The 17,266-nt window shown below is 36.9% G+C and overlaps 1 protein-coding gene across 1 annotated transcript in view; it reads left to right on the top strand.

The window, feature by feature from the left end:
* Positions 1 to 17,266, top strand: part of LOC136829594 (dynein axonemal heavy chain 3-like) — a 162,758-nt gene that overhangs the window by 87,374 nt on the left and 58,118 nt on the right. Inside the window, exons 30-33 of the mRNA XM_067088440.1 lie at positions 6,977 to 7,105; positions 7,831 to 8,032; positions 8,339 to 8,461; positions 8,948 to 9,058. Coding sequence (XP_066944541.1) covers positions 6,977 to 7,105; positions 7,831 to 8,032; positions 8,339 to 8,461; positions 8,948 to 9,058 — 565 coding nt within the window. The remainder of the gene's footprint in view (positions 1 to 6,976; positions 7,106 to 7,830; positions 8,033 to 8,338; positions 8,462 to 8,947; positions 9,059 to 17,266) is intronic.

Genomic DNA, 17,266 nt, shown 5'->3' with positions numbered 1-17,266 from the left:
GCCTCTCTTAAGGTCTCCCATTTTCCTCTTTTTAGGTTGTTCACGTAAATATCTTTTCTGCCATGACCTTGTCTGATCTGTACGTAAGATTAACTCGTGTTTTCTGATTGACGGAATTTATAGGTATGCCGAGAAGCTAAAGAAAGATGGTTCCTCGAATTCGATTGATGGGGTGAACAATGATGAAGGTGGTAGTGGTGGTGGTGGGTGGTGGTGGGTGCAGTCGGTAAGGTCTGCTTGTTCCAAGTCACTCATCTCTTCTCCAAACCAGAGCTAAGCTTTGAACTAAAGACAAAGACTAAACCTTTAAAACTGAGCCTGCTAGTGTTAGTTGTGATGCCTCTCAAGTATGACTTAAGAGATAGTCCGTTGGTCTAGTGTCTTTCTGGGCTTCTTGTTGTTGAAGAGATCTGCGACTTGAGGGAACGTGCAATGAGGCATGTTGGTAGTTGTTGTTATACTAAAATAAACACAAATCCTCGTGTGTAATTCACGTTACACACACTAAACAGCGCCAATAAAGGCCTACTGCCTTATCCATTTAGTTGATTAGATATCCCATTTTTTTTTTTTTGAAAGTGAAAGGAGAGCAAAAGAGAGGGACGTGTGCTGTGAAAGTCTGTTTGTTGCTTTGAGACCCTGTAAGTTGTAAGGTGCGTCAAGTAGTGACTAGGTTTCTAGGCTAATTTTGGTAGACAGTGCTGTGAAGTGAAGCCTCTTTGACTTCCTATGCCATAATTGGATGTCCGATGATGTATTTGCTTTGTTATCCTAAACCATTCATGAAATGTTATTAATTCAAATATTTTAAAAACCTGAAACTAAAGTTTCACCTTAATTGTACTTCTTTAAAACTGTAAGAGCGTATCATGTGGTACCAGGACTTAAAACATTTAAAAAAATGATCAGAAATTATTTTGAACCTCTCCACACTATAAGCTTCCCAGTCTCCCTCGGAATAATGTATGCTCCTTTGTTCTATTATCTTGAGTCACAAGTAAGCGGATATGTTTTAAGTCTTGAACCAATCATGGAATTGTGTCGCTAACAAAATCTAAATGCTTTGCTGGTATTATGGGCTATATTTACTGCTGTACAAGAGCTTGAGCTAACTACTGGATTGGGATTTTGCATATTTAACTTTCTTTTGTGATGAGGTTGATTGCGGGTGTTCTTGAGAATCTTGGAGTATTATATATAAACAATAATTTTCTAAATCCCAAGAAGAATCGGAGTATTTACTTAATGAGGGTGTTCTTGAGAATCTTGGAGTGTTACATCTAAACAATAATTTTCTAAATCCCAAGATGAATCGGAGTATTGACTTGCAGTTTCTTGAAAGTTCAGATCTGGTCTTTTGGGAGGCTAAATCTAGTTCAGTTTCAGAAGTAAGTGAAATGATTTTTCCTTGTTTCAAAGGATCTTAGCCAACGTCGCTGCAGAATCTACGTTATCATTTAGAGTGGTTGCGGATTCACGTCATTTTTCCGCCTATGGATCCTTTGACATCTTAATAATGTTTCAAGGACTCTACGCACAGATCTGAAATATTCATGAGGTTAAACCAGTATGGCACCTTCAATCATTTTTTAATACTCCATTAGAGTAGCATAATCTGGCGTCAGTATTGGACGGCTACTGCAACCAAAATTCCTATTTGACTTTTCAAGATAATCCTAACTAAAGCTATGGGATTTGAGGATATCTTTTTCCCGTCAAATACAAATGTCAAGAATTTTGGTTATTGTGATACTTGAGCTTGATTTGTGTTTGGATATGACATGCCAGAAATGAAATAACCTCTTAGGATGAAAGGATAGGTTTTAGACTCTGCAGGTGCCGTGGTCTTAATGTTTCAGGATGTATGGAAAGGGATATAAGTTTTAGGCCAAAAGCCAAGCACTGGGACCCATGAGGTCATTCAGCGCTGAAAGGGAAACAGAAAAAAAGTTTTTAAAGTTGTAACAGGAGGAAAATCTCTCAGTTGCACTAGGGAACAATTGCTAGGGGAGGGGGAAAAGTAAGATGGAAGAAAGAGAATATGAATGGAGGTACAATAAAAGGAATAAAATGGGTTGCAGCTAGGGGCCGAAGGGACGCTGCGAAGATCCTTAAGTAATGCCTACAGTGCACCGTCAGAGGTACACTTACGGCACTATCCACTACGACGGTTTCAGGATGTATTTACGTGAAATTTTACTGCTGATGTGTATTGTTTAGAATATTTTAGGAATTTTGAATAAATTCAATACCAAGATGTCGAGAAAAATGTGTCATTTTAGTTGTTAGCTCGAAAACCCTGTTTGGTATCTGAAGAGAGAGAAGCTATTAGCGTTTTGTTGCTTCTGCTTTCTTTTCACTGTGGGTTGACTGGGCTGATGATTGTATGCCTTTTAGGTTCCTTAAGAAAGGAAAGGGAATTGGGAAGGTTGGGGAGTAATACTTCATCTTTAGTAAGAGTAAAAAACTGAATAATAAATTGCTGATCTTCACAAGTAAATGAGAATACTGTACCCTCGTGGGTTCTCCATAGCATTTTTACAGGAGGAACGACTCTGTTTCAGTTCAAAAAACGTTCTGAAATAATCAGCTATCAAAGAAACGGAGAGATGATGTAACAGTAAAGAAAAAGATGAGATCTTCAGCAACTTATTTAGTGTGATGAGGAGGAATGCTGGTATTTCAGTCTGCCTGCCACGCTTAGTAAGGCACAGAGGGTAGATGTTGGGCGGAAGGAATAGGTGGCGATGTGAAAGTAAATACAAGTAAGAAAGAATAACTTGGGTGTACACAGAGTAAGATCATTTATAAGCATAGTTAAGGAATTAGAGGTAAAGAACAGATCAAGAATGATGGGTCCAGGATATTAATAATCAGGAACATGTGTAAAGTTAGATCATTATTTTTCATCTCTTAGTGGCATATGAGGCGAAGGTCTCATTACGCTCCACACGTGGAACGAAAGATAAAGTGTGATGTGTGTCGATAACCTAAAAGGGAAGAGTTTAGGCACGTGGGTAAAAGCTACAGTAAAAGGCTCTGCACTGGGAGTGACACGGTTGAAAAGAATACAGTGTCGGCGGATTTTGTGTGCAATGATGTAAACAAAACAAAACTTATAGTCGGGTCATATAGGAGACTTAGAACCTATGTAGCTGACGTTGCATTGAAGATGCAAGGTTCACATACTTCATACATGTTGCGGAAAAGGAGATTAGGACTTTTAGCCGGGAATTTTGAAGTCAACTGAGTTAAAGTGGGGTGTAAAAAAGACTAAAAAAGTAGATTAGATTTATTTTACGTGGCTAAGAAACAATTGGTCACCTAGCAACGGGACCTACTGTACAGCTTATTGTGGAATCCGAACCACATTATGACGAGAAATGAATTTCTATCACCAGAAATAAATTCCTCTAATTCTTCATTGGCCGGTCGGAGAGTCGAACGCTGGGCCAACAGCGTGCTAGCCGAGAGCTCTACCCACCCCTCCAATGAAGAACTAGAAGGAGGCAGAGAAAGTTATAGTTGAAAAAGGTAGATTCACAGCTGTCTGAAATTTAATGAGTGGAACCAGCGCTTCAGCCTGGGCATTATAGCCATTAGAATTAATGTTTAGCTGCTTCAGGCATAGCGAAAGACATGCGATGGCTTAATGGACTTGCAGCTTTTAATGACGGCTCGTGCGTCAGAGAATTACTGTACAACGATGACTTCTTTTATCTATTTATCCATCTGTTTGTTTATTTTTTATGTATGGCTCATAGCTGTCATTTGCTTCGTGTCTGGGTAGTTTTATAAATCTCCTAATTGCATGCATTTAAACGAAGATATTAACTGTAATTAGTTCATTTCTCTAATTAATTGTTGTTGTGGAAAATTGTATGTATATGCATTTGGCATATGTTTTTGATAATAATAATTCTTGACTAATAGAAGTTATGATACTTTGTCCTTTATTAAATCTCTAAATATAGTGAAAATTTGGTTAAAAACATTTGAGTTTAGAGACTGAAAACAAAATGTTAGCAATTCAGAATTTGTGTGTAATATTGATTTTCCAAGAGTACTGTAGATATTTTACGTTTGTGTATATGTTGGTGTGTGTACTCATTTGTATATCTATGTACTTATGTCGAGTGTCAGTGTGAACTTTTGCGGATGTGTCTGAGCAATGATTTGTGATTGGAAGTGGTTAAAACCATCCTATAACATTTACAACACACCTCCAATGTATTTCACTTCTCACGGCAACCACTCGTTTGTATTTGTTGTCTTGTTCATATACAAACTGTCAACACTTTTTGCATTTAATCACATGTGGCAGTTTTAATACTTTATCGATTTCCTTCTTTAGGGATTTTTTTTTTCATATATTTAACTGCTTATTTCCTTCCTGGGTCTTTTCGTATTTCGTATTATTCTAATAACGTTTCAGTAAAATTTGATGAATCATGCTGTATTATTTTCAGATTTTTTTATTTCCTTTAAGTTTCCTTTTTCTAACTTCTAAAATATTTCTATTTTAATCTGGGTCAGTTATGAGTAATTTTCTCTGTTTTCCACGATTTTGTATTTGACGGTAGAATATTTACACCTTTTTTGCAGTCAGCTGTGATATAGAGCTTTGCTTGATTTCGATAAAAAAAAGTTAAGTTAATTTAGACCTCGTATAAGTGATTGCTAACATAACCTTCTCTGAAGGTGTTAAATGTTTGGTGCATTCATGGTAAGTAATAATCCATTAGTATGTGTATATATGTCTTGTTTGTGTACTTTCCAGTAAATTTAATTAAGTCCATGAGTAGAAATTCATATGTATACATATATGCTATATTCATAATTGTATGTAGGTACGTATGTGTATGGAATTATTTTGTGCTTGTTTAAAGATTAATGTATGTATATAGTTGAATGTATGTATGCATATAGAGTTTCTTCTATTTACATAGAAATATCTATATGTATATTCATATACATAATCACCTACAGATGCTATATAGGCAGGGGTGTGCATGTGTGATTGTTTATGCATAATTACTTATGCATATATAAACATAGAGAGGCTCCACTCTTAACATAAAAACGAGGGAAGGCTGCGTGATCTCCAAATGAATATTCTGACTCGTAATTGACGTGTATAGGAAAACTATTTCACTTTATTCGAATGAACATTTAGAATTATGTTAGATAAGTGCATGTTATGTTCAGACTTATGTCGCAGCTATTTGCTGTGGGCGGGACTGTTTACGTATTTTCATTTGAATTTTAAAGCGAAAAGGGAATTTTCTTCTTGCTAAAAAGAATCAAGGGGAGAAATACTACGAACATTAAATATTAATTATATGAAACTTTTTTATATACATATATATCGCATGCCAGGAATTGATACCAACTTCATCATATGAAGAAAGTGAGCAAGTTGCCATCAGAAATTTTTAAATCTTTCCATCACAAGAAGAGCCCTCAAAACTCGGACAACTTATTAATTTTTGTTAGGCGATGCATGAAATCGGCTGTATGTAGACAAAAGGACCTATTATCTCCACGTGAAAATCCCCTTGAAGTGAAGACAGATTTGGTGTATTCTAAACAAAAGGGAAGCTTAACTTAGTCCCTTTAAAAAAAAAGAATGAGAAACTGTGGTGAAAAATGAACGCGTAGAATTATCTGTCACCCATAAAGTGTTAAGATGAGTACTAGTGTTCTAAGTCCTTTCCAATACTAAAATCAGATAAACTGCACAAGGCCAGTGTCATTACTTGGTAGGTTAACCAAACCGCAAACCACTGGGTAAAAAATTTCTACATTGTACATACAGTGTTATAAGAAGAACATGTTTAATGGTCTTGTAATAGCAGTCACTCATGGGATGCCATTCTAAACGAAGAAACCTTCCCATTTCCTTACATATATAAAAAAAAATATTGACATTCTCTGTGTTAGGGGTATCTCATGCATCTCCCTCAGGATATCCACGGGAAGAAGAATGAAGGACCCTCGAATATTTTGAACTTAATGAAGGATTTTGATAAATGGACGAGCTTGAGGTATAATTTGTTGATTTTCAAGATTAACGTGAATAATTTTTGGAGTTTCTTTTTTGTTTTAACCAATTTTTAAAGACGTTTAGATATTTATCCCTTATGAATTGTAATAGATTTCACTACCATGATTACAAAGTCAGCCTTTGGAATCATATGTTGACACTTTTTTTTATATATTTTTGGACCAGTAAGAAGTCAAGCTGTTCCTGCTTGTATTATTTTATTAGTTTTAAATAATGTATTACTGTTCGTACTTTCCTTTTTCATCCTTTTTAAGTACTCATTTTATATAAATTTCTTTATGGTACCGTTTGTAAGGCATATCCTGTTTTCTTAGTCAGCATTGCAGATTGGAAGTATTTATACGATGTTCCGAATTCAGATGCCTGTAACTCAAGAGTTTTCCAAGCCTTCATTAAGAAGAGTAGAGTTTTTAGGTCTTTGGAATTATGGACATTATTTATAAACAGCGATGCAACAAGTGTTTGTTACCGCTAACTACACCATCTTTACAAAGGGATCGAAATATTTAAATTTAGGTATGAATGCTCCTATGTCGGTGCCTAATTAAAATGGCTTTATCGGAAACATTATGTAGAAATTTTCATAGAATAATTTTCACTCAGAAGATATCTTTAAAATGTTTTATAGAATCAGGTTTGTATATTAAACATCCAGCCTATTATTGGCACTTTCTTGTAAATTTCATAGATGAAACTTTGACTTCTATTCATCTAGAATGTCTAATCTTGGGCACCACTGCCCAGATCTCACTGTGTTCTGGGTATTTCATGAGCGGGGGCACATTCAGTTTGTATCTTAAAAAAGCGAAGAAATATTTTCAACTAGCACTTAATGTAGGTTGTCACTGAATGGCACTAAATAATCAAACACTTTCCACTCTTTTCATAAGGACTCTGATTCCCTGTCAGGTACACTGGACGTCGGGAATTACCGGACAACCTGAAGGTCCTCTTCCGCACCGTCGCCATGATGGTGCCTGATTATGCCATGATTTCCAAAATCTCCCTCTTTTCCATGGGATTCGTTCAGGCTGAGAGGTACCGTGCTTTTGGATTGGTTTTAAATGTGTGCGCGCATTTCTTTACACATTTCGCTCTCCAGTTTTAGGAATGAATCAAACATTCTGAAACATTTTCATTGCATGTGGTCGTCAAGAATAAAGCATAGAAGTTATCGTCATCATTATCTCCATCATCTCCCGTGTTTATTTTGAGGCCCTTCTCTTGGCCCTCTGTCAGTCTATCTGGCGCACCCCTTCCATGTTTGTTAGCTACAGTCTGTCATTTTCAAGGATAACGTGCATTCTTGTCATAAGTGTTTTTGAATAACTATGCCGTCTAATGTCTTTTGGAATAGATTTTGTACGAGTAAATTGTTTTCATTTGTATTTTTTCATGTTTATTTCTGTTTTAAATCTTTTTACTTTAACATTAGTGTAGCAATTTGGAATATTTCTTGTGGTTGCTTATTTGAAATTCTTGAAATCATTAGTAGTTTTCGTCATTATCTTGTGGGGGGGGCGGGTTTGAAGTTGAAAGGTGTTCTTCCTTTCAAAAAAAAAAAAAAAAAAAAGCTTTCCCTCTTGGAAGAGGGAACAGAAACATTTAAAACAAGGCGAACCAATATCGAGTGACTGATAGCCTTTTGGGATTTCCACTGATGTTATTTTCTCAATCTAGCTCTCAAAATTTAGGGTGAACCGATATTAAGCAAGTTATATCCTTTAACTTCTTATCTGCGCATTTTTTCGTCCCTTTCTAAGCCTGGCTCGCAAAATAGTAGACACATACAAACTGTGCTGCGAGCAGCTGTCGTCTCAGCACCACTACGACTACGGCATGAGAGCCGTGAAAGCAGTCCTGCTGGCCGCCGCCAATCTAAAGCAGCTGTGTCCAGATCTCCCCGAGCCGCAGATTGTCTTGAGAGCCATCAGGGACGTCAATATACCCAAGTTCCTTGCTCAGGTATGAAGGTTTTGATATGCGTATTATTCATCGTAGGTTCATGCTTGAAACGTAAAATTCTCTCTCCCACTCTGAGATCATTTTCAGTATATATTCATTTGCATTTTATTACTTTCTAATTAATTCTGGAATGTGTTTATTTTTTTTACCAATGAAAGAGCTTTTCCATTTGATAAAGTATGGAATTCTCTTTCTTTATATTTCAAAACAAAAGGAAAACCACAGATGTATTTGCACAACGCTAATTTCTAGGCTACAAAACAAAGAAAGTCCTTTGTGAGCCTTTCATGTCACGGCTGATTTCAGGACGTGCCCCTGTTTGAGGGCATCGTGCAAGACCTGTTTCCGTCTGAAAAGGGCCAGACGGTAGAGAACGACCAGTTCCTCGAAGCAGCTCTCAGGAAGACTCTGGAGGAGAATAATCTGCAGGTAGAAATGAAGTTCACTCTATTACTTTTGCTTTTTGTTTTATTTTTAGTTTGAATTTGTCTGCTGAGTTACATAGCCAATATATTGTTCTTTAGAACGATTTAAAGTGTATAATCTTTGCACGAATTATTTTTGTTGCTGACAAAAATTCCGTTTTTTCTAAAATTTATATTCATAATAACGGCAAAACTAGCGGTGTAAAATTCTCTAGCATTCTTTGTTATGTGATAAGGGTCCTGGATATTTTCTTCCATTTTTTTGATCCAGAAGACAAAACAATCTAGATGTTTTCTTCAATTTTCGTATTTAAAACCTCTAACTGACATTCATCATTAATTGTTTTTGTGCAGACTTTTTGCTATCTAATTAGCTTTATTTTTTTATATTTCTAATTTACTTATAATCTACCCAAAAGTTATCAATATGCATATCTTGTTTTATCTTAACTCAGCGGTTAAACTGTTCAGCATTAAAAATCTGTTCTAGGCTGTACCTTGGTTCATGGAGAAGATGATCCAACTGTATAACATGGTTCTGGTTCGTCATGGGGTCATGATCGTTGGCGAGCCTCTGAGTGGGAAGACTCAGGCCTATCAGGTATGGCTAACGATATATTGGGTTATGAGTATTAAGTATTTAGGAGCTACCAACCAGTCTTTCAATATTTTTCTTTCTGTCTGTTTGTCTTTTGTTTTATATTTTAAGTTTTATATATATTTGCCACTCCAGTTTACAAAGTACTTATCCTTATTTCTGCAGTAATATTTTTTGATAGATATTAATTTAGTGAATGTTTATTAGGGAGGCAATCTTATTTCATGTGACTGAAGGGTTTGTAGTTTAATTTATTCAGGAACGGTATCTTATCTAAGGTAATAAAATGAAGTGCAATTATTCAGATCGTTTGACTAACGAAATATTATTTTTACTTCTTCTAAGACATTGTACTCGGTGTTCATCATCTTGAACCTTTAAAATCTTTCTGGACGAAGGGCATTGACCTCAAAACCTCACCCGAGACAACAGTGGCTAGAAAATATATAGGTCTCACATTATTACCTTAGACAACATTGAGCAGAGCAGGAATGCATCTTCCAACTTTATCTCAGAAAACAATGGCTACATTGGCCTTGGGGTTTGCAACATTATCTCAGACAGCAATGAATAGAACAAGCATGGATCTTACAACCTCATCTAAGACATCAGTGGCTAGAATGGATACAGGCTTAGCAACCTCTTAAATCTTTACTTCAATCAGCAATGGTTGGAATGGGTACGGATGTTGTAACTTCATCCCAGACAAGTAATAGCAAGAGCATAAGTCTCGCAAACACATCATAAATAGCCATAGTTAGTCTGGTCATGGATCTTGGCCTCACATCTCAGAAATTAGTTATTAACATGGACGCGGGTCTCGCATCCTCATCTCAAAGGTCAATGACTAGCATGGGCATTGTTCTCACAGATTCATCTTTGAAATCAATGGCTAGCATAAGTATATATGTCTTGCAGTTTTATCTAAAATATGAAAAGCTATTGCATGCATTGATTTTGCAGCCTCATCTGTGGGACCAATGGCTAACAATGTCCTGGTTGTTGCCGTGCCATATTGGAAAACAGCTGTTGCAAGGACCAGCATTGGCATTGTTCTTACAAAATCATGTCAGTAAACAACTGGAATTGTATGGGTCTCACAGACAGATCCTATGAATGGCAGGCTAACAAGGTAAAGAACTTCGTGGCCTCACCTCAGAAATCAATGGGTAGTGAAGGCCTGGATTCCAAAGCCCATCTTAGAAATCAACAATGAGCGCAGTCATAGGTCTTGCAGCCTTATTTTAGACATCAGTAGTAAGCAAGGCCTTGGGTCTCCCAACCTATCCTTAGAAATCGGTGGTTTGAAAGGATATGACGGTGCAAACTAACTTTAGAAATCATTGGTTAACACTGACGAGGGCCTTGCAGCCTCAGGTTAGAAATCATGAGCCTGGCAACCTCTTCTCAAATAGCAATCATTTGAAATGGCATGATCTTACAATCTCATCTCAGACACCACAGGGTGAGGTCAGAGAGTTAACAGGGAGTATTTGTGGGGTTAGGAAGGTGGAAGGAGCCAAGAAAAATGTCATACAACGGTTAGAATGGAACAGGGGTTTTGCAACCCCCCTATCATCCAACAATGGTTGAAAGAGATCTGGCTCTCATGACTTCATCTTAGGCAGCAGTGTCTAGAAGGACATGAGTCTCATGTCTAAAATATGCATGAATTTCACATCCTTATTTCAGACAATAATGGCTGACAGGTATTTGTCTCATATACTTATTCCAGACAGCAATGGCTTAAAACAAGCATGGATACCATGACCTCATCTCAGACAGTATTTACTAAATAGGCATATGTCTTGAAACCTCATCTCAGAAATCAACAGCCAACATGGGTTTTAAAAGGGCATTGGTCTCACATCCTCATCTCAGAAATCATTGTTTAGTACCTGCATGGGTCTGGCAACCTCACTTAGCAAATGAACAATTTGCGCTGTTATATACATAGCTTATCTGAGAAATCATAATCTATCGTTGGCAGGCACTCTCAACCTCATCTCAGAGATCAACAGCTAGTATTACATGGTCTTGTAGCCTCATCTCAGAAATCAATAGTCAAGTACAGTCATGGTTCTTGCGAACTCATCTCAGATAGTATTGGCTAGAATAGGCCTGAGGTCTCTTACCCCATCTGAGTCAGCAATGGTTAGGAGCTTGAGTCAGCATCCTCATCTCAGACAGCAGTGGGTAGATTGTACGTGGTTATTGCAACCTTAACTCAGAAATGGCTAGAATAAGCACAAGTTTTGCAATGTCATCTAAAACAACAATTGCTAGAAGTACCATGGGAATCATCTACTCATCTCAGACGTTAGTTGATAAGAATGGGCATTGGTCTCACCTGATCCAAGACTGCAAGGTTAGAGTCACTTTGTTTCTTGCAGCCTTATCTCTCACTACAATGTCTAGAACAAATAATGGGTTGCAGCCTTATCTAAGATTGCAGAGGCTAGAACAAACATGGTTCAAGTAACTTCATTATAGTTAACAATGGCTATAACAAGTGTGGATTTCACATCATCTCAGCAGTAGCTAAACATGGTAATGGTCTTGCAATATAACCTCAGACATCAATAACTAGCATGGGCCTGTGTCCTGCAAATTAACCTCAGTAGAATGGATATAGGTTTAGCAGCATCATCTCAGACAGCAATGACTAAAAGTGCATGGATTTTGCAATCATATCTTATCTGTAAATAACAGTGACCACAACAAGCATGGGTCTCAGTATTGGTAGAGCAGCCATTTGATCTCACATACCCATCTCAAACAGCTATAACTAGTCTAGAATGAACAAGGGTCTTGCAGTCTCACTCAGACAATGACTAGAAGCTGTATGGGTCTTGCAACCATATCCTAGAAAATAATGGCTAAAATGTTCAGGGAATTTCCAACCTCATCTCAGATAACAATGGTTAGGTTAGGTGCTGGTCTCATAAGCTTATCCCATAAAGCAGTACCTATAATAGGGGTAGGTCCTGCAACTTAACCATAAAGAGCAATGGATAGAATAGGCATGGTAATTGTGACATTATTTCAGATAGCATTGGTAGAACCATCATGGTTCTTCATATTTCATCTCATACTCCAATTGCTTGAAAAAGACATTATTCTTGCAACCTCATTTGAAATATAAACTGCTAGCAAGTCTCATAACTTGATCTCAGTAATCATTGATTAGCCATGACATGGACCTTGTGACCTCAGCTAAAAAAGCAGAAGTTTATGCTGGCATGTGTCTTGCAACTCATCTCAGAAGTCAGTGGTTAAGGGGGTCATAAATCCCACACCCTTAGCTCAGAAACCATGTCTAGTACCAGCATGGTGTAACAATTTCAGCTGAGTCAACCAGTGGTTAGCAAGGGCATGGTCCTTGCATCCTTATATCAGAAATCGACAGCTAACATGAACATGGTTCTTAACATGCAGCATGAGCAGGAGTCTCACAGCCTCATTTCAGAATGCAGTGATATGGATGTTGCCTCCCGATTTTAGTCAGTGGCTAGAAATGGCCTGGGTTTCACTGCTTCACTGCAGAAATCAGTGGTTAGGATGGGCATTGTCTGAAAGCCTTACCTCAGAAATTACTGGCTGTCTTGGAATGGAATTATTTCAGAAATTAACGGCTATTAAAAGTATGCAACTCGTAGCCTCATCTTTTGTACCTACAGTTAAAATGAGCATACGAGTAGATCAAAGTCTTATCTTAGAAATAAATGCCTAGGGTGGGCTTGGGTCTCTGGAATCAACAGCTAAAATTACTTATAGTGTCAATTCTCTCAGCCTCACCTCAGGAATCAATGGCTTGCAGGGGCATGACTCTCTCAGCCTGTCTTTAGATATCAGTGGCTAGTTGTTGTCCAACGAGTAACAAGTGCTTGGGACTCACAACATCTCAAAATCAATAGCTAGAAAAGTCATGATTCCCACAGCCTTAGATCAGATACCAACGACTAGAAAAGTTTTTGGCTTTGCTAACCTTCTTGATGAGTCAAGTACTTAAAAGGGCTTTGCCCTTGCAGCTTCATCTAAAAATTCAGATTCCAGAGAATGCAGGGATATCAGAACCTAATTTCAGCTGGAATGCCTAGAATGCATAGATCTTGCAGCCTCATCTCAACAGCAGTTGCCAGAATGGGCACGCATTTACAACATCTCAGAAAGAAAATGCCAGATCTGGTATGGGTCTCACCAACCTATCTCATACAGCAATATCCATACCAATCATGGGTCTCACAACCCCATCAGGCAACAATGGCTAAACTGACATAAGTCTTGGAAACTCATCTGAGAAAACATCATTGGTGTCAAAACCTTATTTTAAAAGTTAATGGCTGACAAGTGCGCGACTCTCACTATGTAACGGGTAGAAAGCCTATGGAACTCGCCATCACATTTCAGCAATCAAGGCTAGAACAGACCTGGGCTGTACAGCCTTACCTCATAAATCAGTGGCTAGAAAGGGCCTAGCCCTTGTAGCCTATCTTCAGTAATCAAAGAAGAGAAAGTGGCTAGGTCTAGTAACCTGACCTCAAAAAGCAACGGAAAGAGAATGCATGGATCTTGTAAACTTTTAATTAAATAGTCAGTAAATCAGTTTCTCAGTTCCTTTACTTTATAAAGCATTTTCATTTTCCCTTTTCGACTTATCCACCTTTATCCTCCCTTTAGTCACCATCCTCATTAATTCCATTGACTTGTGGTGTTTTCTCCTTAAAATCTATTGCAGAGAGTGCACGTCCTAGTTATCTGTTTTTATTGAAAAAAAATCAGATCGTTCGAGCATCCGTAAAGATATTTTCAAATATATATGAAACATTTAATCTAACATATCAGTTATAAACCATACGATTCTTTTCAGATTTTCATAAAATCTCACATTTTACCTGTAAAAAATTTCACAGGCAAGTCAAAACAGTTGGGGTAGTTTTGAGGCAGTCACTCATAGAAAAATCCAAATTGGTCGAGAGTAAGCGAAGCGTTTTCAGTGGGTGATCTCCAAGTCCTTCACACATTTTCATGAAAAAATAGAAAGTTTAAAGTTCCGCAGTTAGGAGGTAAAAAGAGAGAGAAAAAAATGAGAATATCTAGCTGATAAGCATATACGGAAAATACAGAATATTCAAGAGACGATCAGGTGCCAACTCATTATCCCAAGATCAGCGAAGAGTGGCTCCATGCATCCTGGTTATCTTGAAGTCCTTCCACCTGTTTCAGAGATTTTGGACCAAGTCAGGCCTGGATGTTTCTTCTGCTCAATCTGGACGATGCTAAAGACCTATTCTTTTCACTTAAGACAGTACTGTCAATACAATCTAGATTGTGTTCCACAGTCCCTTCATCACTTTGTCCTACAACTACTTCCATCCTTATTATCTTCAGACGTTCGTACCTTAACAGAACAGGTCACAATTTGGTGTTTGCTCTTGATCCATTCATGTAATGTACTTTTAGAGGAATATAGATACATTGTAGTATACAATTTCATATAGACAGATTATTTATTACATCAACATTCATGTTTTATGCTCTTTGATATTGGTTTGGGTGGCTGATAAATATACCTTTGGGTAACAGTGCATTTTGTTTTTCACATTCTTGTGTACTCTAGAATAATTTTACTTGTAAGTAATCTCTTTTCTGTCTTTCTCTATGGGAAAATGTAAGTTTTGTTTTTAGATTGATTTTGTGTTAAAATAAAACTAGGCACGAAAATCTTAACTTAATATGACTGAATACGATTAGGAAACATCAATATAAAATTGCTGAAAAGTATAAGTCAAAGATGAGAAGATACATATTTTTACAAGTTTATTGGGTAGAAAGTCTCGTGTGCCTGTTGCCACTAGTGAAGCGTTCCAGTCAAGATAAAAAAAATGACAATGCAGTGCCAAAGTAATTATTTCTTAAGTCATCAGCTTGCACCTTCCAGAGTAAGCACTAACCCTTCCACCCTACAGAACATGGCAACCTCACTCCAGAAGAAAGAGCGGTCTCGTCGTATTGGGATGTTCAAGTCTGCAGCCAAAGTTGGAGTACTGATCTTCTAAAATATTAACAAATCTAGTCTAATTATGGGATTTTCCAAAGAAAAAAAAAACGCGGGAAGAAAAAATGATATTCTAGGCTATGTGATTGTTAGTTTGAACTTGTATGTCTTAATCGTCCAGGGCTGTACAGCGTTCTTCTGAAGTTCATTGTAATGACTTAATGTAATGTTTTCGTTTTTTGAATGTTCATCCATCCATGGGTGTACGATTGCTCTTTGTCCTTGAGGTGGAATGACAGTTCAGCTTAAAGAATCACCATGAACGGTGAAATATTTTCCACTCGCCTCTTTCATTTTTTCTTCCCTGAATCTTCCTTTCCTCTAAAACACTTAGTTCTTTTTTAATCCTTTTTTCCACCAAGGGTGTTGATATCAGAGATATAATAAGCAGATGCAGAAGCTACTTAATCAAATTTTAGTAAACCTTTATCCAATATCCTTTATCCTTTTCTCATCTACGGCATTTGCCCAACTCTTTTCCCCTGTCTTTTCTTCACTATTTGTTTCATCAGTTTTAATTTTCTCCTTTTTTCCACATAATTGTGTAAATAAAGAATATATCTCTACAGTCTCCATTGTTTCAGGTCAGGGCAAATACTCTTTGGTTGCATATTTTGTTAGATCCAAATTTAACAAATAAAAAACCATATATTTATATACATTTAGTATTAACTATAGCGATTCGCTCTCTTTTTCTCTGTGACCAAAGTAGAATTTTTTCTGACCAAAAACATTACATTTCTCATCGGGCACTCTTCTTTGGCACTTTTCTTTTGCGCTGACAGACCTTATCACACAAATGTTTTATAATTATTAACCGAATGTTTATTCTCCTCGCAATGATTTGAGTTGAATACAATTGTTTCGTGATGTTGAGACTGATTTATATCTAACCAAAAGCAGCAAGACTCATAACTCAAAGGGCAAAATTTGCATTATGTAATAACAGAACTATTTTATTTAAATATAGTCCAGTGAGTCATTCTTTAAATCGCTGAACATTACATTTATCGTAATTTATAACTGAAAACAAAACCTCCTGTACTCTTCATGACTCTCAAATCCTTATCTTCAAACCTTCTATCGTATTTCATGAGCTTCTCAATTTGTCTTCTTTATGTGTCATCATGTCTCATTAGCCAAAGCTCGATTATTAAAATTTACTGTATTCATCATGCATTTAACATATTTTCACTACAGCTTCTTTCTTGTGACTTCTAGAAATTTGTAAAGTATGTCAGCTAAGACATATTATTTCAGGGAGATTACCAAAGGTCATTAACAATGCCAGGTCAACTGGGTTCTTACTCTCGTCAAAAATTCTTCGAGGAAAATATCATTTCACATGAGGGTCAGCATAATCAGACAGACTGGCTTTCTTTTTCATACTCTGGTAATACGATAATTGATATGCTCATCATCCCTCTATAGATTTATCAGTGTAGTTTTCATAATTATTCTTTGTACAGTGATGAATATGGTTAGTTTTCTTAATCTCAATCTCCTGCCACTGACTAGAATCATTTTCCTTAAAGCTAAAATTCATCACAATCCCTCTCCTCATGAGGCTGCTCTTTTTGATGTTTACTGTAGTTTTCATCTCTCTTCTTCTTGTGACTTTTTTTCTCTTTCATTAGTAGCTCTTAGTCATAGACCATGATTTTTGTGTAATTTCAGAAATTTGCGACTAAATGTCCTTCATAATTACAAACCCATATCCTAATTTACGTTAATATATCCATCTAAAGTGACCTGTTTTGTCAGTAAAGCTGCTTCAGGAAACCAGAATGTTTTAATTAATGATGAGATGTACTTAATATACCTTTTCCCGAGAGTCTTGTGTGCGCTGTTTCAATCTTTGCTGGTGAATTGTAGTGTCAGATTTCCTCGCACTTTTCATGTCTCCTCACTGTTTTTATTTTAAAACTGGAAATCAAGTAGGACATCGATTTTCCAGTTTCCCTGCTCTTGCGCATGCGTAAACACGTTCTGCTGATTTGCTGTTGGGGAAATATTCATGAGCAGTTTTCATGCATGGAAGGAAGCTTTCCATTTCTTTGTCCCAAGAAGTACCGGTGTAAATGAAATATCCGATTTCACAGAAAGTTCTTAAAAGTACAAATACCGTTTCGCCAAATTTCACGAAAGTATAC

The sequence above is a fragment of the Macrobrachium rosenbergii genome, chromosome 44 (genome assembly GCF_040412425.1).
Source record: "Macrobrachium rosenbergii isolate ZJJX-2024 chromosome 44, ASM4041242v1, whole genome shotgun sequence".
Taxonomy (NCBI): domain Eukaryota; kingdom Metazoa; phylum Arthropoda; class Malacostraca; order Decapoda; family Palaemonidae; genus Macrobrachium; species Macrobrachium rosenbergii.
Note: the sequence above shows the minus strand (reverse complement) of the source record. Positions and strands in the feature narration are given on the sequence as shown.